Source organism: Elaeis guineensis, chromosome 12 (assembly GCF_000442705.2).
Source record: "Elaeis guineensis isolate ETL-2024a chromosome 12, EG11, whole genome shotgun sequence".
Lineage (NCBI taxonomy): Eukaryota > Viridiplantae > Streptophyta > Magnoliopsida > Arecales > Arecaceae > Elaeis > Elaeis guineensis.
Genome location: NC_026004.2, coordinates 9,096,288 through 9,116,657, shown reverse-complemented (window position 1 = coordinate 9,116,657; position 20,370 = coordinate 9,096,288). Strand labels below are relative to the sequence as shown.

General features: G+C 37.0%; 2 protein-coding genes across 6 annotated transcripts; both read right to left on the bottom strand.

The window, feature by feature from the left end:
- Positions 1-4,171: 4,171 nt before the first annotated feature.
- On the bottom strand, positions 4,172-4,848 carry LOC105055516 (uncharacterized). Its single transcript, XM_010937357.3, has one exon. The coding sequence runs from the start codon at positions 4,705-4,707 to the stop codon at positions 4,300-4,302; it is 408 nt and encodes a 135-aa protein (XP_010935659.1). The 5' UTR covers positions 4,708-4,848; the 3' UTR covers positions 4,172-4,299.
- A 4,792-nt stretch (positions 4,849-9,640) lies between these two features.
- On the bottom strand, positions 9,641-19,989 carry LOC105055370 (uncharacterized). 5 transcript variants are annotated; one of them, XM_029267653.2, is made up of 10 exons: positions 19,810-19,989; positions 17,611-17,698; positions 17,374-17,500; positions 17,056-17,169; positions 16,351-16,549; positions 16,186-16,231; positions 13,706-13,781; positions 10,737-10,894; positions 10,562-10,631; positions 9,641-10,151 (listed from the first exon to the last, which is right to left on the bottom strand). In XM_029267653.2, exons 2-10 carry the CDS (start codon positions 17,665-17,667, stop codon positions 10,138-10,140), a joined length of 861 nt encoding a protein of 286 aa, XP_029123486.1. In that variant the 5' UTR covers positions 17,668-17,698; positions 19,810-19,989; the 3' UTR covers positions 9,641-10,137. The 5 variants fall into 5 exon arrangements, with proteins under 5 accessions (XP_029123486.1, XP_010935444.1, XP_010935441.1 ...); XM_010937142.4 differs by having other exon boundaries at positions 9,641-10,120; XM_010937139.4 differs by lacking the exon at positions 9,641-10,151 and having other exon boundaries at positions 10,459-10,631; positions 17,611-17,705.
- Positions 19,990-20,370: the final 381 nt, after the last annotated feature.

Below are 20,370 nucleotides of genomic sequence, written 5' to 3'. Positions count from 1 at the left end.
TGAGGTCCCGGACCTCGAGCGTGGCCGTGTTGAATCGTACCATGAAATGTCGGAGCGTCTCGTTTTCCCCCTACTTAAGGGAGAAAAGGATGTCCGACGTTCGCGGCGGCTTTCGGCTGGTGCTGAAATGGGCCACGAACGAGTGCTCGAGCTGCGTAAAGGGATGGATACTGCCCAATCGAAGACCAGAGTACCAAGCCCTGGCAGCCTTGCGGAGCGTGGTGGGGAAGCCGATGCAGAAAAGAGCGTCGGTTGCCCCTTGAATCGTCATGAGAGCTTTGTAGCTCTCGAGGTGGTCGACTGGGTCGGTGGAGCCGTCGTATGGCTCCACGTGCGGCATCTTGAACCGACTGGGAATCGGCTCGTCGAGGACCAGTCGGGAGAGAGGTTGGGCGGGCGACAAGTCGACGTCGTTCGAAGACCTCTGACCGTCCGTCTGTAGTTGGGCGAGTCGGCGGTCGATTTCCTCGAACCGTCGCTCGTAGTCGTCCGCTCGTCGATGCTGGGAGACCCCAGGGGTGGAGCCTCCGGAAGATTCTGAAAGAGAGGCCGACGGCGTGCGCGGCCGCTTCTCCTTCCTTGCCCGTTCCAACGGGGAAGGGGAGGGCCGCTGGGACCGTCGGTCGTCGCGCCGTGGTCGTCCCTCCTCCTCTCTGTGGGAGCGCTGCTGGGAGCGCTCGCACGGAGGCGACGGAGATCGGTGCGGTCGTCGGCGGCTGCTCCTGGAAGGCATAGGTCGGGCCGCCGGCTGCCACTGGAGGCTTTTGACTGCGTCGGTCAGTACGGTCATCTGCCGTACGATGGCCGCGATCTAGGCCTCCGTAGTCACTGCAGGGCGCGGAGAGCTAGGCTCCACCGCCGGTGGTGGCGGGGAGGCCTCTTCCCGGCGGGAAGAGCGCCTAGCCGACCCAGTGACTCTCGATCGTTGAGCTCTTGTCTTTGTCATGCTGTCCCCTACCTGGCGCGCCAATCTGTTGCGGCCAATCGCCTCGTCGCCCGATCGCCGGGAAGCGTGCACCTGCAAAAGGAAGTCCGCACTGACCGGAGGCGGCTCCGGCGGGGACCCTCCGACGGTCAAGTCAGAGAGGTGACTGGGCAACAGTGAAATGCAGACAGAGAGCTCTGAGAAAGAGAGAGAGAGAGGGAGAGGAGCGAGCCTGCGTATATGGGAGAGACGGGCGGATCCCCCCTTTGCACTGTTGCCTTCCCCGGTATATATAGTGGAGCTAGGTATGGCGCCGTCATTAATGGCGCGGACAAGTGAGGAACTGTCAACTCACCGTAGGCTGTCAGAGCCGCCGTGAAAACGTCATGTCGCCGTGTGGCCGTCTAATCACCAGGGTTGACCCGGCTCTCGGCGGGACAATGCCCCTAGGTAACTGTGCCGCATGTCTGTGTCAGAGCTGACAACGTCTGGCGGCTGTACGGTGGTTGGAGGAGCCAACCGACCCAAAGTCGGTAGCCAGCTAAGTGGTGTCGGGCTCCTCCATCGGTCGGCGAGCATCATGTAAGTCGGCCATAGAACCTCGGGGTTCAGTCGGTCGGGATGGATACGCCCGATATACCCCCAGTCGGCGATGGGCCGTTGGATGGACGGCGGTTAGCCGCTGATGGCATCCGTCAGTCGGTCGGGCGGTCGGGCCCTCCGACAGTCGGTCGGGCCCTCCGATCGGTCGGCGATGGGCCGTTGGACGGCCGGCGGTCGGGCCCTCCGGCAGTCGGTCGGGCCCTCCGATCGGTCGGCCCCCCCGGTAGTCGGTCGGGCCATCGGTCGGTCGGGCCCTCCGGTAGTCGGTCGGCGGGTATCCCCCAACATCTATAATAATTAATGGCCACCTGTTGTATGGATGTTTGTGTTTGTAATCATGTTATCGTTTTCAAAAACCAGCTCATATCACGTGTGATCACAACTTTATCATCTAGATTTTTGTTTTTTTATTTTTAACAAAAAATAATCTTACACCAATGACATAACATACAAACCCCCTGACATGGGACATCAATGAATAATGTAGAGAATGATTGGTTTGGATTTTAGTGCCATGATTGTCATAGAGAAGAATCATGGAACAAGTTGTGTGCTCTCATTCGAGGATAGGTGCATGAACATATCATTTTCTAAAAATAAGTGGTTGTGACACGTTTTGGCAAAATACCATGGAAAGTACTTAGGAATTATATTTTGTTCAAGATTCCTGGTGCAAAATGAAAAGAAAAAAAAAAAATAGCGCCACTAATAAAGATGACCAAAAATATTATAGGTTTTATTGAATTTACTTAATTGATTAACAATCAACTCGTTTGGTGCAGAAACAGGACGAAAATTCTTGATATCTGCCCCTAAATTTTGTAGCATCCCTTTGACTCCTTTAATTCCATATGCCGTGCACTTGGATCCAGTAAACCAAAAGCTAGGTCTGTTATCTTGTTCCGGGGTCCAGGATTTATGTAAATTAAGTAAATCTCCAAGATTATAACACTCATGTCTTCACATGTTCACATCTCCAAACGATAGTCAGATCATAAAAATCACCACCCAAAAGCACCAAAATGATTGCTAACAAGTCACTGGACCCATTATTGTACCTTGGTGTTCACTAAACATGGCAAAAGAAATCCATAGATTGCCCAAAGAATTAAAGGGAAAGATAATTGGAGGCAAGAAGACAACCGTTCAGCAATGAACATTGCAACGCACTCAAAGGCATCATTGTGGGCGCTGCAATGCAGGCACCTACTCCGGTACAGAGCAATGTGTTCTTTCTCCATGTCCTTCTACTTATTGCTCGTTGCTCATTTGTAGAGATAAAAATCCTTCAAAAGGATGTACGTCAAGTTTCAATATTAGTAACATGGTATGATAAGCTTCGATACACCCAAGAGAATTAACCCAACTCATTTGCCTAAGGATTTGTTTTGATGTCTGATCCTAAAAGTCTATGGGATTCGTAGGTGGGGCTCAAACAAACAACTAAATAAGATTAGATTAAAATTATAATTATAAGAATCCACAGGATCATAGAAATCTTTTTTTCTCCCAATGGGATTTTGGTCGGCCCTTTTCAGTAATTTTCTGAGTTCTTATCATTATAAGCGTAAGTCAATCTTATTTAGCCGGCTGTCAGTTTCATAGGATTTTGAGTTTGGATATCCAGACAAACCCTGATATGTTGGTTTGCAATTTGACATAAGAATTTCAAAAGAGTGATGAGAAGATCAAAATATAAAAGGGGAAAGTTCATTTAGATTGTTTGACTTGGACAATCTCGATAACTATATCAGCTTAAAGTAATTCTATTAGACCTTGTAAAATACTTGTACAAAGTTCCTCCCAATTTGAGAAATCCGTGTATACCAATCTAAAAATTTTTGATGGTCTAGCAATACCCTGCATCTTGCCTTGGCTTCACTTTGATCTCCCTTGCTATTTTTTCCTAATAGTCTTATTTACTCCTAAATTTTTTTGCAACCATTGTAGCTGCATCATGCTTGATGGATCCTCATTTTTTAAATTTTCTTCCACTTCTTAAACTAGTATGAGATCACACAAGTTCACCGCAATACTTGCATTTGATTAGTGTTTATCATGAAATAGTAATTCCAGCTGATCACCAACCGCAGCATTTGACTATGATGATTTTCATTTTCCAAACTTGGATTCTAAGAGAGCTCGCATGATTGGGCATTCCTAGTTTGTCGACAACCTAAAAGACAGTTTTGTGGTTCTATCGAATTCTTTTTTTTTTAACAAAAAAAAAAAAAAAAAAGTAAGCAACAGTGGCGGGCGGAATGCTTTATATGACCAGTGGCGGGTTACAGAAGAAATTATAAAACGTAAGTTTGCTACAAAACAAACCTTTTTCTTGCAGCGAAATCCACCAGAAGATCTACGACTTTTATCATCAACTTGATGGCTCATTGTAGTTGGACTCTATTATGGGTTTTTGACCATGTTCTCCCCTCCTTCCTTCCTTGCCAAGTCAATTGTGTTATTTTAAAACAAAAATAGCTGAGATTGCGATTGAGCCTTGGTTCTCTGAATAAAAAAATTATAGGTTTGAGTAAAAGGAATCATTTTGATCCCTAAACTCCAAACAATGATAGAAAAGAAGTAAAAGAGGAAGAAAAGAAAAGAAAAGAAATCCTTAGATGAATCGTATTTCTGATGAAATCATAGGAACAAAAAACTGAGATTATTACTCCCATCACAGCATATACATTACGAGTTTATTACTCTCGACACACCAACAAATCTTAATATTTTTGTTTACAACTTCCACTGTTTTTCTTATTAACAACTCATTTTTGGATATCCCCGGGTGGAGAGCTGGGTGGTGGCGCCGCCGGCGCCTCCTCAGGGTGGCGGCGTTGGGCGGCGCTGGCCTTGATGGCGAGGAGGCAGAGGTCGGGGAGGGAAAGAGGATGGCGGGAGGAGGAGATGGGGAGAAGGAAGTAGAGCTGCCCCGGCTGGAGTTCCTCCGCCTCCGCCACCCCCGGCGGGTGGGCTCCGACCTCCATGGCCTCGCCGGCGCACAAATAGCACCCCGGGCTCTTCGCCGCCACCAGGCCCGCCCTCACCGCCCCATTGTACTCCTCCAAACTCCCGTCCAAGCGTATCACCTTCGCCGTCACCGTCCCCACCGCCGCCGCCGGCCGGCGGTCCCGCCGTTCGACACTGTTGCTCTTGGATGGGGCACAGTTTCCCATGTATAAAGAAGCTTGCCAGGATGGGAGCGATGGGTTGATTAAAGATGCTCGTTTACGCCGCAGAGACGGAGATATGCCGAGGTGGTGAGTGAAGGCCACTAATAACGGAGCGAGCGAGATTTTAGGCCCCTTCGATGGTGAATATCATAAAAAAAAGTTCGTCAATTTTTTTACCGATCAATTTATCAATATTTTTATATTTTTTAAATTAGATGAGTTATTTTTTTATAAATAATATTTATTTATAAAATAAAAAATAATTTTATCCATCTAGAAAGGGGCTAAATCATTTTTCCATCAGGAGTAGATCGGGTATTTAATCTTATTCTTAAAATATTCCATCTTCATTTTCAATATTTTCATCGTTCAATCCAATAATTCAATCATTTACTTTTTCTAAATAAAAAAATAAAAAATATTATAAAAAATAAAATAAACTAATAAAAAAATTTTCATTGAGTTAAAACTTAAAAGCAGCTCTTCATTTAAGTTTCAAATAAAAAAATACTCTCCATCTGAAACATAACTTAAAAGCAGCTCTCTAAATGGCATAAAATGATCGAATTACCTCTACAGTTACAAAATAACACTATATTATTATAAAATAATACTGCATTATTATAAAATAGTACTGTCTTTTTATAATATAATACTATTTTATTGTAAAAAAATACTATCTTATTGTAATATTACACTAATATAATGTAATACTGTACTATTATAAAACAATACTGCACTATTATAAAACAGTACTATCTTATTGTGAAGGAATACTGCCTTATTGTAATACTGCACTAATATAATGTAATACTACCTTATTGTAAAGAAATACTGTCTTATTATAAAAAGATATAAGGATATAAGGATAATTTCAGCTAAAAATGGGGAGTTGCTTTTAATTTATGTTTAGAATGGAGAGATATTTTTTCATAAAACTCAATTAGGGAGCTGTTTTTAAGTTGAAAGTAGAACTAAAGGTTTATCCCTAGTTTTTTATAAAAAAAGATGGATAAATTTTAGCAACATATCTAAGAAAGTAGTAATGCAAGAAAAATATGGATAACAAATTTCAAAGTCATTTTTCTATATATAAAATAATATGGATAAATTAATTTTTTATATAATTATTATTTAGAAAATATTTACCTAAAAAAATAGATTTTCAGATGACTTTTTTATTCACAAAAGAACAGGCCCTTAAAGTTTTTATGTAATAATGAAAGTAACTTTCATCTTATCTGAATTTATGAATTTTGTTTTAAATTTTTTTAAAAAATTTTTTTAAAAAAAATAATGCCTTAAATCATAATCTTTTATTATACAAATTTTATCATCTCAAGGCGCACAGCATGACAAAATTTTATGTCTTAGTGAGATAGAGATATTCTAAGAAAATATGATCGAGATAGACTCAAGACTCCAAAACCTACTCACGTTAGGAGAGAAGAAGAATTGAAAAAAAGAAAAAAAAGGAAAAAAAAAGAAAGAAAAGAAAAAAATTTGAATGAAAAGAAAAGTTAGATGAAAGAAAGAAAGGAATGGAAAAGAAAAAGAGAAAAAAAAAGGAAAGAAAAAAAGATAGAGAAATAAGAAGAAATAAGAAAAAAAAATATAAAAATATAAAAGAAAAAAAGAAAGAAGGAAAGATGGAGAATATCTAATAGAATACATGACTGGGATCACTGTACAAAGGGGATGGAATAACAGGGCATCTAGTTTTAAGAAGAAATTGGATTATTCGTATCTTATGGTAGTTAAAATCTTGGGCTATGATGATAATAATATTTTATTTTTTAACTTATTCAGGCATCGGGGTATGTTGCAAATGTAGCCTATTTGCATATTTATTTATCAAAAAATTCTATTTACCTATGCCTCTCAAATTATTTTGTTTTTGCATGTCCACCAACAATATTAATAAAAATTTATTTTAAATATAAAATTACTTTATTATCCTTTTACATTAATATGTTTGAAAATTTTATATAAAAATATAACTAATTTCTAAATATTAATTTTCCAGTAATCTTATAAAAAGAAAATTGAAAATAATTATTTATTGCACCATCAGTCAAGGGGAGCAACGTGCAAACATAGAATGATTTAAGAAACTACAAAGGAGGATAATAATCATATCCACCGCCATTTCTCATGGAATGATTCATCATATTTCTTTTAGTGGGCTTACTTTTTAAGTATTTAACATTTTGAAACTATGAAGAGTAAAAAATTTTGAAAAAAGAGAGAATTTGATTACAGCAGTAGCAAGTTACATCGAGCACCACCATCATTGAGGGCAGGAGCAAAAATGCTATGGCTTCTCCAAAGCCTTATCATTTGATCAGGTCAAGTCACTTGAACTGAATGCAATGCTTAATCGTTTAATTTGTTTAACTTGATTCAATTCATTATAGATCAGATTCAATCTATTATAAATCAGATTAAATTATCTATTTAATATAATGATCACACTCAAAATTAAATTTTTAATTTATTTAATAAATAAGTTATTGACAACATTTTGACTTATTCTGTATCCGATCCTTATGTGGATCGGATCCTTATATTGCACGGCGCAACCCATTTGCCACTCCTAACTTTGAACCAATGCATGTAAAAAAGCACTTGAAGATGGGTTCAGATCCCCTCGAGCACCTAAAATAACCGAACGGCCATGCAAGTGGATCCCACAAAGCAAAGAGTTGGTAACTTAACAAAATATGGGACCTCTTTTTACAAAAAAATATTTGTGACAACGATGATACCATATCAAATTTATCGATTATCATGTATTTCATCGATTTCTATAATGATATCCTATACTGCCCTACTAATTTCTAATTTTTTATTAATTTATTGTAAATTTAATATGATATCATCATTGCAACAAAAATCATCTTCTATTTCTACTTCCACCACATATTTCATCTTGTCAACCTACCTTCCATTGATGAGTGGAAGCTCCTCCTCCTGTGGCGTAGGGTGAATAACTAGACCATCCAACTGATTCAAAAACTTGGGTTCAATGTTCTCGAGGGCGCACGGTTAGTTTCTCTATCATTGTTACGAGACATTTAATAGTATCATTCTCTAAAAGAAAAAAATGATGGTGTCTAAGGTTGAAATCTGAGAGCACAATAAAATAACATAATTAAAAAAAATAGTTGTGCCCAAGACTGGCTCTCAACACTCCTCTGCTTCTTTTAAACAGTGGTTCAAATTCTTTTCCACAAAGATTAGTTTAGGGCCGAATAGCTCACTGCACCTCAGTTTATAAAGTTACTTGGATTCCGCCTTACGGTAAAGCACCAAAAAAGACGGAGGGTGATAGGATGAAATCCAGATGTAACTGTCTATTTTATAGATGAAGATAAGGATTTCTTTTTCTAGTTTTTCTTAAGCCATATATGGATATTGGCATATTGTCCACATACAAAACGGATATATGAATAACAAGTATGAATACGGCATATCAACATACATAATAAATGTGCACATGGCATAATTATTTCTAAATTTATAAGGACTCATTTGATTGACAAAAAATGAAGGAGAGAAGAAAAACTTCTTGAGAAGTGGAGGAAAAATTATTGCATGCACCTGATGTAAGTGATCCAGTGAAAATCCCGAAGCATATGCACGATGGAGAGCACGCAATCGAGAATCGATGAAATACAAAAGGTAGCATGGCATGTTATCCACCGTGGGATTTGCACGGTCCAATTGCACCTAGTACATGCAATACGGAGGCGAAGTAAAAAGAGGATCTTTGTTTGATTGAAGTTTTAATAAAAAAAATAATGAAAAATTTTTTTTCTATGAAAAGTCATTTTTCACATTTCATGAGAAGTGAAAACCCACACGAAATGTGAGTTTTGACACTTCCAATAAGATGAAAAGTGATGATACTTTTTTCTTTTCCAAAATATTCTTTTAAGATCTATGACCAAGATTTTATAAAATATCAATCGATGAATACGATGAAATATGAAATAATGATATAATATTATATTAATATTATCCTAATATTTATATAATATTAATATTTTAATATTTTAATATTTTAATATTATTTTAATATTTACATTAATATAATATTTTTATTAATATTAATATAATATTTATATTAATATAATTTTATATTTAATATTATATTTATATCGCTATTAATAAATTTATTATATTATTATAATATTAATTTATATTAATATTATATTAACACAATAAATTATTATAGTCTAATATTATATTTATATTAATGTAAATATAATATTAATATTTATATAAAATTTAAGAATAAAAAAGTATGGTCTTATATCTACTAAAGATATAATATATATTTTATATAATTTTTTTAAAAAAATAAATATTCAACCATATATATGCTAATATGTAATTAGCCATTTTTTCATGATCAACCAAATGTATGAAAATTCTATTTTCAGAAAATAAATTTTTAGCAAGTTACTTTCTGATAAGTTATTTTTCAACAAAAAAAAAATTTCTTACGAACCAAATGAGTCCTAAAAGATTAGCCTATTAGTACATTTATCATTCGTCAACTATATTTTTTAAATCCAAATTATTTGCATAAATTACATACAACAATAGTAAAACACATTGTAACTTTCCCAAGTTGTGTCTGTATTCATTGTTTCAACTATCACAAAGGCCTAGGTATTAGTATATCTAATGCATAATCCACATTAATTCAAAATGACTATGGACATATTGTTTAAAACAAGTGCACCTGCACCCAGTTTCACCAAATAAATGAGCATATCAATATCAATATACAAAATCAAACTAATGAATCTCGACACCAACATTATCTTTTTCTGCTGGTTTTTTAACCATCTTTCGATTTAGATATTTATTGAAAATAGACCTAGGATGTTCATGTAACTTCACAGCGTAATTGCAAGATGATATGTATGAGAAAAGTCCTTCAGAATTAGGAAAAGGAACTACTATGTGACAACAAAACAAAAACAATTGAAGCGCACAGCTATAACATATGCTGAAGAATATCTGCCGCTAACAAGATTTTCTATATCTTGCCAATTTTTCCAAAGTTTCCATGCTTGAAATTACACTGCATATTAAAAAAAGATTCAGAGCCTACTTAAACATGCATTCAATCAGGAACTCTCATTTGCAACAGCCAGAAAGCTGTTCAGTGCACTGTACTACCAATACTGGTTTGACGGCCAGACACAGGCATTAAGACCGCAGTGAACTCACAGACCATGTCTCGAGAGGCGTAGCTTCAACCCCTCCAAGAACATGGTCTTGTATGACACAAGGCACCTAACAAGGAGATGGCAGCTTGTCACTTTCTCATGGCTCTAAACTGTGTGCTGAAGCGTACGCCCCTTTTTTCCTCCATCGGCAGCTCAGAGGTAAATGCTCCCTAATCATACGCAAAACTTAAAATTCATGGCCTAGTTTGAACATTTGAGAAAGTTTTAGGGAACATGCATGTTGCTGAATAGCCTAGCAGGTAAAAACAGACATCTCAAAAAAATTGGGTGTCAACCAATGATTAGAGAATTTTTTGCAAAGATGACAAAACATATTAAATAGCAAAGGGGGGTAACACCAGAGATGCATATCATAGAGGATGTAGCATATCTTGATAGAGCAATTATTATGTAAAAAAATTCTCTGAAAGTGTCTTTGCTGTCTATGGTAATTACACATCAACAATGGCTGTCCCAAAGACACCACTTAGCTAAATCAACATCTATGTAAAAAGAAGGGCAAATACTTGCAAAACTGAAATGAAAGATTGGTCATACTGAATCCAACTACAGCCCACATCGCAGGATTAGAAAGGGTTTTCCATGGGTACCTGTTGATCTGAAGAGAGGCTTTGAACAAGCAGCCAGCCCGAAGCATTTAACAACTGTCAGTTGCTGGTGCTGAGTTTAGAAACCAAATATACAGTCAGAAAAACCAGATGAAAACAGGTACGCTAGAAACACTTATTCATTCAACAGGTGTACTATCTCATTAAAACCATTAACTGCCACAATCTCATTCTGATGGCTAATTCCTGTCTGTTTATAAAATGCTTCTTTTTGAGCATCCCATTCTTTCACAATCTCCTGTACCATGTCCCCCACCATTTTGTTATTTTCTGCTATATGCTTGATGTCTTTGATTTCCACTGCATGGCTAGCCTCTTTAAACAGGGAAAGATAAGAAAATAAGTATATCATCAAAGAAAAGAAGGCACTTGGAGATCCAGAATAACAAAAATAAATAAAAAATAAATATAAATATAAGCTTTGTTAATCAAATAAAATGATTTGCATTAATGTTAACAGATAGCAGGAATGATATTGGAACTTTACAATCCATATCGCAAAACTAAATAATGTCAGAAGTTTTTAAGATTACGCCATGTGACAAGCTGTTTTGCATGGCAAAATTTTAGGATGGATAAGGCTGACTGACTAGCAGATGCTAAAGATTTTATGATTGTATGATTAAATAGTGTAGAGGTTTTATTGCAATTTCATATGAAGTAATTCTGACAAACAGTTCAATCAAAAAATAGTGTGGCTCTGTTATGCTTTTGCTACACCCAAGAGGCACTTAATGTGCCTTTCTGCAGATTGATCGGAAAGGAGCTTTCCACTTCTGCCTCCTCTGTTCCAGATCTTAGAAGCCCTCAGATGAGCACAAGTACAACAAACTTTTGAGACACTCCACAAGAAGCACTGCAAGACTTCACACATCCCAAGGTGCAGCTGCCAATCCTTTTTCAGCTGCTCATTACAGCTTAGAAAGAATGTTGAGTGATGCTTTTTTAAAATCAGTTACAGAATTTAAGCCCAAAACTGCCTTAAGGTACCTGTGCCTTATAGGATTTAAGATCCAGCACAAGTAGATCAAATAAATCAAGAAGTGCAAGCTAGCCGCTGTTTGACACCAACATTCCAACCACGGGGATTGGGGATTAACCCAAAGAATGTAGTCCACCGAATATTCATGTCTTAACCAAAGTTATGTGATCAACGTTCTTAATTTTTTAAAACAAAACAAAACAAACCCAAGGACTGTGTATTGCCTAGATAGCTTCAGCACCAGTGGATTAAATAAATTGAAAGTGCAAACTAGTTGCTGTTGATATCAACATTTCAACCATGGGGATTGGGGATTAACCCAGAGAATGTAGTCAACCAAATATTCCTGTCTTGGTTAACAAAGACCAAATTGTTTCTCCCTACCTTTCAGATGAAGCAATTTAAGTAGCAAAAACTGACTATCCAGAGTGCATATCCTAAGGGATGGTAGAAGAATATCCCTAGTCAATGTTTGCTGCGTTAAGAACGTGCCACTACAAGATTTAAGCTGAAATCTGGATGTCAACCGACATGAATCAATTTCAACCATGACTGATCTGAAATTGACTGAATTTTTTGGTTTTGTTCAACTTCAGCCAGTTCTTGCTGAAACCAATCGAAATTGTTGTTGCTATTCTCTTGTGACAGAACTGCTGTTATAAAGGGTCTAGTCTCAAAAGATCCTGCTCATCTGATTATGAACAGGCTTCAAAGTTCAAACAAAATCTGATCACAAAAACTGAATCTGATTCATACATCAAGCATCTGTCAACTTCCAATCTGTTTTTTTTAATCTAATGCATAGGTGAATCTAGTGTCTAATTTCTACTAAAGAGATAATAGATACTGCCGTTCTAAGTATAAATCTTAAGAAAACTAAAAGGTTATTATATTTGAACAAAGGGTTGGCATGGCTTTTATGATTTAAGTGCTTATAATATCTTATGGAAGCATGGACATAGCAAATTAAACTGCTCCCTCTTAACTAGACATTAGGCGGGATTGCATTATTGCTTTGGTTCTTGTTACTCATCAACTATGTTCCGAATGGCATGACTTTGTCAAGGTTATGCTAAGAATAAGTGAAATTCTAAATTTTTATTCAAGAAGCCGCTAGTTATTCTCTTCACCATCTCTTCAAAAAATTAGAAATAGAGAAAAGTCCTGCACATGTACTATTTCTTGTTCCATTCATAACTTAACAGTTCCAGGCAGCTGTGTTGAAGATGAAGCTATTGAATAGATAGAGTGCAAAGATACAGAGCACTGGATTACTCAAGCTACAAAATTTATAATCATAAATAATTCAAAATATAATAAAATGATGCGAAATAACTAGCCTTGATTTTTTTTCCCTGGCTTTTCTATATTTTGGGATTTTATTCAGATTTATTTGACCGAAACCTAAAATTCAAAGCAAAACTGCTGAAATAGCCAACTTCATCTAGGGGACTGAAAACAAGTTTTAAAACCTTGATCAAACAATGATTAAACACAATGCTTCACTATAACAGCTTAGATGTGACAAATGACAATATCCAGCCCTCATGAAAAATCACAAGCATGGCACATTCCATTGCCACATCAATCGTTACATTCCTTGTATTGCATCACTGCAAAACCTTGTAACCATGGTCTTCGATAAGCATTGCCAGGGTAGGTGGAACTAACACAATTTTTAAGTCAATCTTTGTGAGCTATAGTAGCTCTTATGGAGGAAAATAAGCCGTTCATCCCTAGAATACCATACTAAAAGGAATCCTAGACAAAATTTTCAATTATAGTTGAAAGATAACAATCTAATTTTCAACTTGAAAGATAACAATCTAATTTTCAACTATAAGTAAAAGATGATAATCCAGAAAATGGACTATTTATCCAGATTGAAAAAAGTTAAATAAGTCAAGTGTGCCTCGGTCAAGCTTATGATTCTTTTTTCCCACTGTCAATATGACTCATCATCAGTGGTTCGGGATAATTTAAAACTTGCTAGTAGTAATTGCCCATTAATAAACTAGGCAAATTGCAAATATTCACACAATCAAAAGTATAAGAACCTTATTTGATATACAAAAACAGTTGATACCGTAATTTCTTCAGCTACTATGCCATTAAAATGTTTAGGAAATGAGTAACGAAATTACCTTGGATAGCCAGTTCCTTCACTTTCGCATATTCTGTTGACATTTTCTTGAGTGTTTGCAGCTCCAGTTCTGTGCCCTGAAAGGGCAAGGGTCAAAAAAATCAGCCACATTAAATAAAGAGAAGCAATAATTTGCAGATAAACAGATATACCAAATATTCTGTACCAATATAACATTTCAAAAGGATAAAAAGGAATAATCCAAGCTTTTCTATGGCAAGGGACTCAAAGTTGACATGCCAGCTTATGTTCAAAAGTTAAACATGGTTATCAAAATCACACCCTCACATGTATCTGCAATATTCTAGTTATACAAAGTCCTAGACATGAAGATAAGGTTCATTACATAAGTTTACACTTACAGTATTGCTGAACAAACAATTAAAGTTTCAAAACAAAAGAGCCCCTTAAAGAACTTAAGAAACATGGTTACAAGGCCTTGTTATAACCACCTGTCGCAACTTTGACAAACCTCTGCCAATCATCCACTACTAAAGGGTTACCTTTCTATTGCACAAGCTTTTTATGGTCCTAACTAACAACTCAGTCCGTGATCCCTTCAGCTTCCCCTATCGCCTGTGACACAAATCTGAACACCTCAATCTACTGGCGCTGCCTTATTATTTATTTTAAACGCCTATACTATCTTTATCAATTCTCCACTTCAATCCTCAATTGGTTGTTTATAGAATAAAGAAACTTAGGTGAATCCTACTATGTATTTTTCATCAGCAGACTATCATCGTCAGAAAGGAGCATCTTCAAACTTTTCTTCACAGACTTTATCATAATCACAGAGAAGTGTCACTTTGGAGGAAATAAACATCTTCAGTTTCTACTTGTTCTTGCTTACCAGACTCACTTATAACAGATCACCATGTGAAAGCATATTCGACAAGTTCGATGGTGTCAAGATCTAGCTTTTTGATCGTCAGAAAACCCTACATCTAATCAAGAAATTTCGAGCTACCAAATTGCCCTTTGAATTCAGAGATCCTAAAATTTGTACCCTCAGTTACACTCTAACTTGCTGATTATTCAATACTATGAAAATGCTCTCTGTCACTGGTCTCATCAAGAGTAGTGCCATGGCACAGAGGGAAGGCAAAAAGCAAGATTTTATCAGCCAACAATCTGAGCAACAACCCAAACATCAATATATCTAAAACTCCTCCCCAACAATCACTAAACATTAATATAATAGCTTGACCACACCCATTAAATGCTTAATTGCTTCACTCCCACTGACTGGGATAAAATTGATATTCTGGCTTGCATCAGGTCATGGGGCACAATGATAGAGTTTTTCAAGAACAAAACCTCCAAATATGCAATTCATTGGCTATTTTAATCAGCAGATCTTGGCCATGTTTCAGTGAAAGATAAAATAAGAGAAGAAACTTGTCAAGAACATCTTGCTCAATGACTGGGTTTGTTCAAGAATTATGGAATCTTGCACCACAGGTTGTTGAAGCTCTGACATAATCCTAGCCTTTGATGGGCACTAATATTTTGAAACTTGACAAACAGTAACCCATCAAGGTACAAAGTCCATCAATATGGCAACAGTGGCTTACATGTAAGGAGCAAGGTATCACTCCAGGGCTATACCTATACAAAATCCATGTAGCTAAGAAAACTACAGAGTCACAGAGATCTCATGATTATACATATACTAGAGTATGCTACAAGCATGTAAAGCTATAAATAGTTTACTTTATTAATTATCTCTCATACACTCCTAACATGATTCATACCATTCAACAAAAGATACATAAAGAACATTAGAAAACAGACCTTTGCTAACAGATAACAAAATGGGAAAAGTACTAGTTATGTAAAAGTAAACTAAGAGAAGGTTGGAATTGTAAAAGTTATCAAAAATGCTACTTCAGGTAGCATAATGTTTTTTTTTTTTTTGTGCATGCTACAAGCCAATGATGTGTCCTGGCTATCCAAAGCTATGTGACTGATGCATCTAATGGTCTAGTAAATATATCACCTGTGACATAAAAATCCCATGAAACATTAGGCGACAGCAGGCATCAATTTTAGGTGTAACTAAAAGAAACACCTGATATAATTTCTGATATTTGTTTACCATGTTTCTGAAATTTCAAAAATTCGGATGCTTTATTCTTGTCTGGTACATGGTGGTCAAAACTCCAAATTACCGTGTCACAATCTGACAAATAAATACACAGTGACAGCTAGGCTCAAACAACTGACAAACTTTTACACTTCAAATCCATAAATAAAAAATAGTATATACACTGTATTAGTATGGTCTTCTAACAATCAATAATGGACAGTTGTTAGCAAGTTGGCATGCATTGACCAATCAGCTATTCTGGTCCCATGTTTGAATTCTTATGGAACCTTATTGGATGATCATCAGATTGTTCTTGTGATTCTTTCCTATAATTATGCATAAAATACAGGCTCTCTCTTAGTATTTAACTAAAGAGTAAAATCACTTACAAGGTCCATCCGCAGGTAGTCCTCAATATGAGTATTTGTTAGTAATCTGCCATTGCAAAAGAAAGAAATCACTGCATGCTACTACAAGTACAATATTAGAAAAGAGCTCAGCGATGTGTGGGTGCATGTGTGTTAGAGAGAGAGAGAGAGAGGAGTAGGAGTTACTTTTCACATGCAATTTGTGCCCGCCTGTGCTGTAGCTTTGTGATTTCATCAACTCTCTGAGTTACAGAGCCACCAACTATATCAACAAAACCAAATAAAAACATGTTCCCATCTAGCATCCTTTTGACTAGCGCAGGTGCAATGCCCATGTTATTTTCTTTTGCATCAACAACCAGAGCTTTTAGCCTCTTTAACTCTCCTATTACAAGAAATAGGAATTCAGGTGAAAAACATAAACAAAGATGCATGAAATCCTCAATCTAAATAATTCAGTTTTACAGGCAAACAATAGGATTTCAGGTTTGTGAAAATTTTGCTTAAGATCATAAGATGTAAGTAAATCACAAGCATAAGAATGACAAGCAAAGGATTCCATCAAAAGACAATATTTATTTTACTTCCTCCAAAAAAAAGGTAGACAACATTTATTTGCCTCGACTCTCTAGTAAAAAAAAAAAAAATTCTCTGTAAGTTAGAATAAATCCAAGAAAGATTATGCCTTTTATCTGCCAACACCAAATACATAGGATAGAAGAAATTTTGCAATATAAGATGATACATTTACATTTGCAAATTACAAGAAACATTAACAATCTCCATAAGATTTAGTTAGGAACAAAATGACTCATCAGCTTAAAGCAATCAACTCTAATTGTTAATGTAACTAAATAATTTTTTAAAAAAATATCCAAGTATGAAGCATACCAAGAGATATATAAATCTTGAAGCGAGGTTTGTATGGTTGAATCTCATAAAGACAGTAAAGGCAATAAAGTCCACCCAATCTCCGTGATAGAGAACTAGTAGAACTCATATGACCTGCATAAGAGAGTACGTACTCACTAATATCCTGAACAAAGGAGAATTCATGGTAACCTGAGTATAAAAAAAGAAAACACAACACAAAAAAGGTATACTTCCTTCAAGTCTCCAACCATGATATCATTATTATTTTCTGAAAATCGGTCTTGACTCATGATGTTAAGAAATAGCAAGAGAATAGGGAGGAGCATGATAACATACTGATGCAATGAGCATAGAGGGATTGCATAAATAAGGCTGAATTGGTAGTTGGTTTTGCTTCATAGATGTAAGAAAACTTCTTAGCCATCCACACCTTCTTCATATCTGCCAGCGTGGTAAAGTTCCCCTGCCAGTTAAAATCATGAACCCATTTTATTTTATTTTTACAGAATCAAAATCATTTAGCCGTAAATTTAGGAGGAAAGCTGCAAAAATGAAAACAGACTAGGTGAGGACCTTGGTGAACTCATCTAGAAGTTCGTCAATGTCCAGCTTCAAGGGTGAAAGGTCCATATCAATACACCTTCAGAACTGTAATCAAAACCTGCAATCTATATACTGATTATCTATAAAACCTCCAACTGTTCAATATATATAAAAATATAATGAACAATACTTAGAAATTGGATATAATTAAATATCTACAAACTTAGAAATATTTAAACCATGGTTCGTCGTACCGCCCCATACCGGATAGTATAGGGCATACCGGTACCATTCCGATCGGCCGAACCTTCCCATACCGACACAGCCATACCATACCGTACCACGTACCTATATTATAATGAGACTTCATCAGTATGGAGTTTGGTACCAAGACGGCGAACCTTGATTTAGACTATGAAAATGCTATATCATCCATTCTACTCATTATTCATGAGTCCATTATAGCTTCAAGCAAGAGCTCATAATTATAGGACTCCACTTTCTCAGTTTCAACCACCGGGACTACCATTCTCCCACTCACTATGACTTGTTTACTATCAAGTCATATACTACCGCCAATAACTACCTTTTTGACCTTGTTCCTATGTCACAATCCCTTTGGTTAGGTAAATGGGTAGTGAACCATTGTTCAATATGCACAATCAGGCCAATTCAACATTATCTTCAGTCAACTCTCTAATGGCTACTTGGTCTATTAGTAATCTTACTTGATCTGTTAAGTGACATTCAAGCCGCTTCTTGGTTAACCAGTTTGTTCCTCGGGCAAGACTGAATGACAGCAAAGCTTCAGTCTTCAGATATTTGGCTTAGGTACTTGGTTCGAGACTTTGCTTGATTTGAAATCTTTGCTGCATTCTATCTCAGAGTGCATGTACAATTATTCCCAGCTGTCAGGATTTGGTGAAACAAGAAAAGTATAGAGAAGGAGAAATAGAGAGAGCAAAGAATGGAGAGAGATAGAGAGAGAGATAGAGAAAGAGAGGGCAGGGAATTTAGTGTGAAGAGAGGGAGTCATACATCTTTCTTCAGTTTGATCTCTTTCTTTTGTTTCCTTTCAAGACATGGAATGAAATGAAGAGTAGTAAAAAATGGAGGTATTAGAGCATTGAGATCCACGATCAAAAATGGAGGTATGGTAAGTCCTGATGGGGGCCCGATAACGATGATTTGAACGATTGGAAATGGTCTATTATCTACAAACTACTTCCTGTTAAATGATTATATGATTTGGAGATCCTTGGTCTATACATCCAGTGATTAGAGAATGGCCAGTGCAGCAAAGTGGATATTTTTAGCAAGCCTTTAGTAAGGAAACTTTTAAGGGGTAGGTGCAGGTTCCTGATTGTAGGGAGATTCCTATGTAGATGCCTTAACTTAGGTAAAAGATCCCAACTACTAAGTACACCTTCAGTGCCAAGCATCTTACTAGTGGATTAGTTGGGTATCGACTATGGAGAATACATATATCAAGTAGAAAATCACCCATGAAAATGCATTTACAAACGAAAGAATTCCATATAGGATGTCAAGAAGATAAACAACATGAAGTAAGGTGAACAACATAAGCTCCTGAAAAAGAATCTAAGTCCACTTTTTCATCTGGAAATGACATTGAAGTGTTATCATAGCATAAATAATCTTGCTGCAATTATTAATCTAATACTTGCATACTCTATAACCATATTGTTCCCTAGCTCTGATGCCCCTCTAGTCTTGCAGCAAGCCATTTGCATGCTTTCACAATTGAAGTAGCTCAAGATCTGATAATCCCCAAAAAGTTTGGGACATTTTCAGATCACTCTTTTCTAAGTTGATTACAGGATCATTCATGTGTATAACGTCAGGATTCCCCTTCCAACTAAATGACAAATACCACCACTCTCAGCTGCCGAATCTAATTATTAAAAACGTAGCCATCTTGCAGTCAAAAACAGAGAATAACCCACAAAAAACATCACTAAATAATCATAGCTTAAAACAATATCATCATGATTTTAATCAGTAACAAAACACCATGCAAACACCCGAAATCGGCACGATGAGTACTATTTCCCCCAAATAACCAGCTAAAAACCACAAGAAACATACAAAACTCCTCAATAAACCCAAATAATCACGATATTTCAGACCAAAATCGAGGATTTCAGAGATATAGAACAATATTGAACTCAAGAACGGCGATTTAAAGAACGGGATCAAGAAGCTTACATCGAGGACACAAAGGTCAGAGGGCTTGGACTGCTCCTTGATTTCGATCCAACGGGAGAGGTTTATCTGGAGGGATGGGAGCGCGGTCGGATTTCGTGCGACGCGAGTTGTGGAATCGGAGGAAGAAGAAAAGGCGGTCGGGGAAGGAATCCTCCTCCGCGAGCGTTTGCGTCTTTCCTTGGGGAGCCGACACGGAGAGCAGGAGGGCCGACTGATTAGGGTGCACGTGTCAGCGTATTGGACTATGTCTGCTCTGTCTTGTATTGCGATCCAAATTTCGGATCCGGTGATGCATTGGTCACCCTTTATGTTCCGCCGTTAACAGTTGGGATGGCAACGGGGAGATACCTGCAAAATTTGATCTACCCGTATCCAAATTCATTTAAAATCTTACCATCCAAATCCGTTTACAAAATCGACCACAAATCCTAAAGCCGTTCTCTTTAAACTTGGTATATCGTTGGATATCCGAAACCGTCCTACCAATCCTCATTCATATTCGTATCATCATGGAATAAAATTCATAAATTAAAAATTTTTGTCATAAAAAAAAAAAATTTT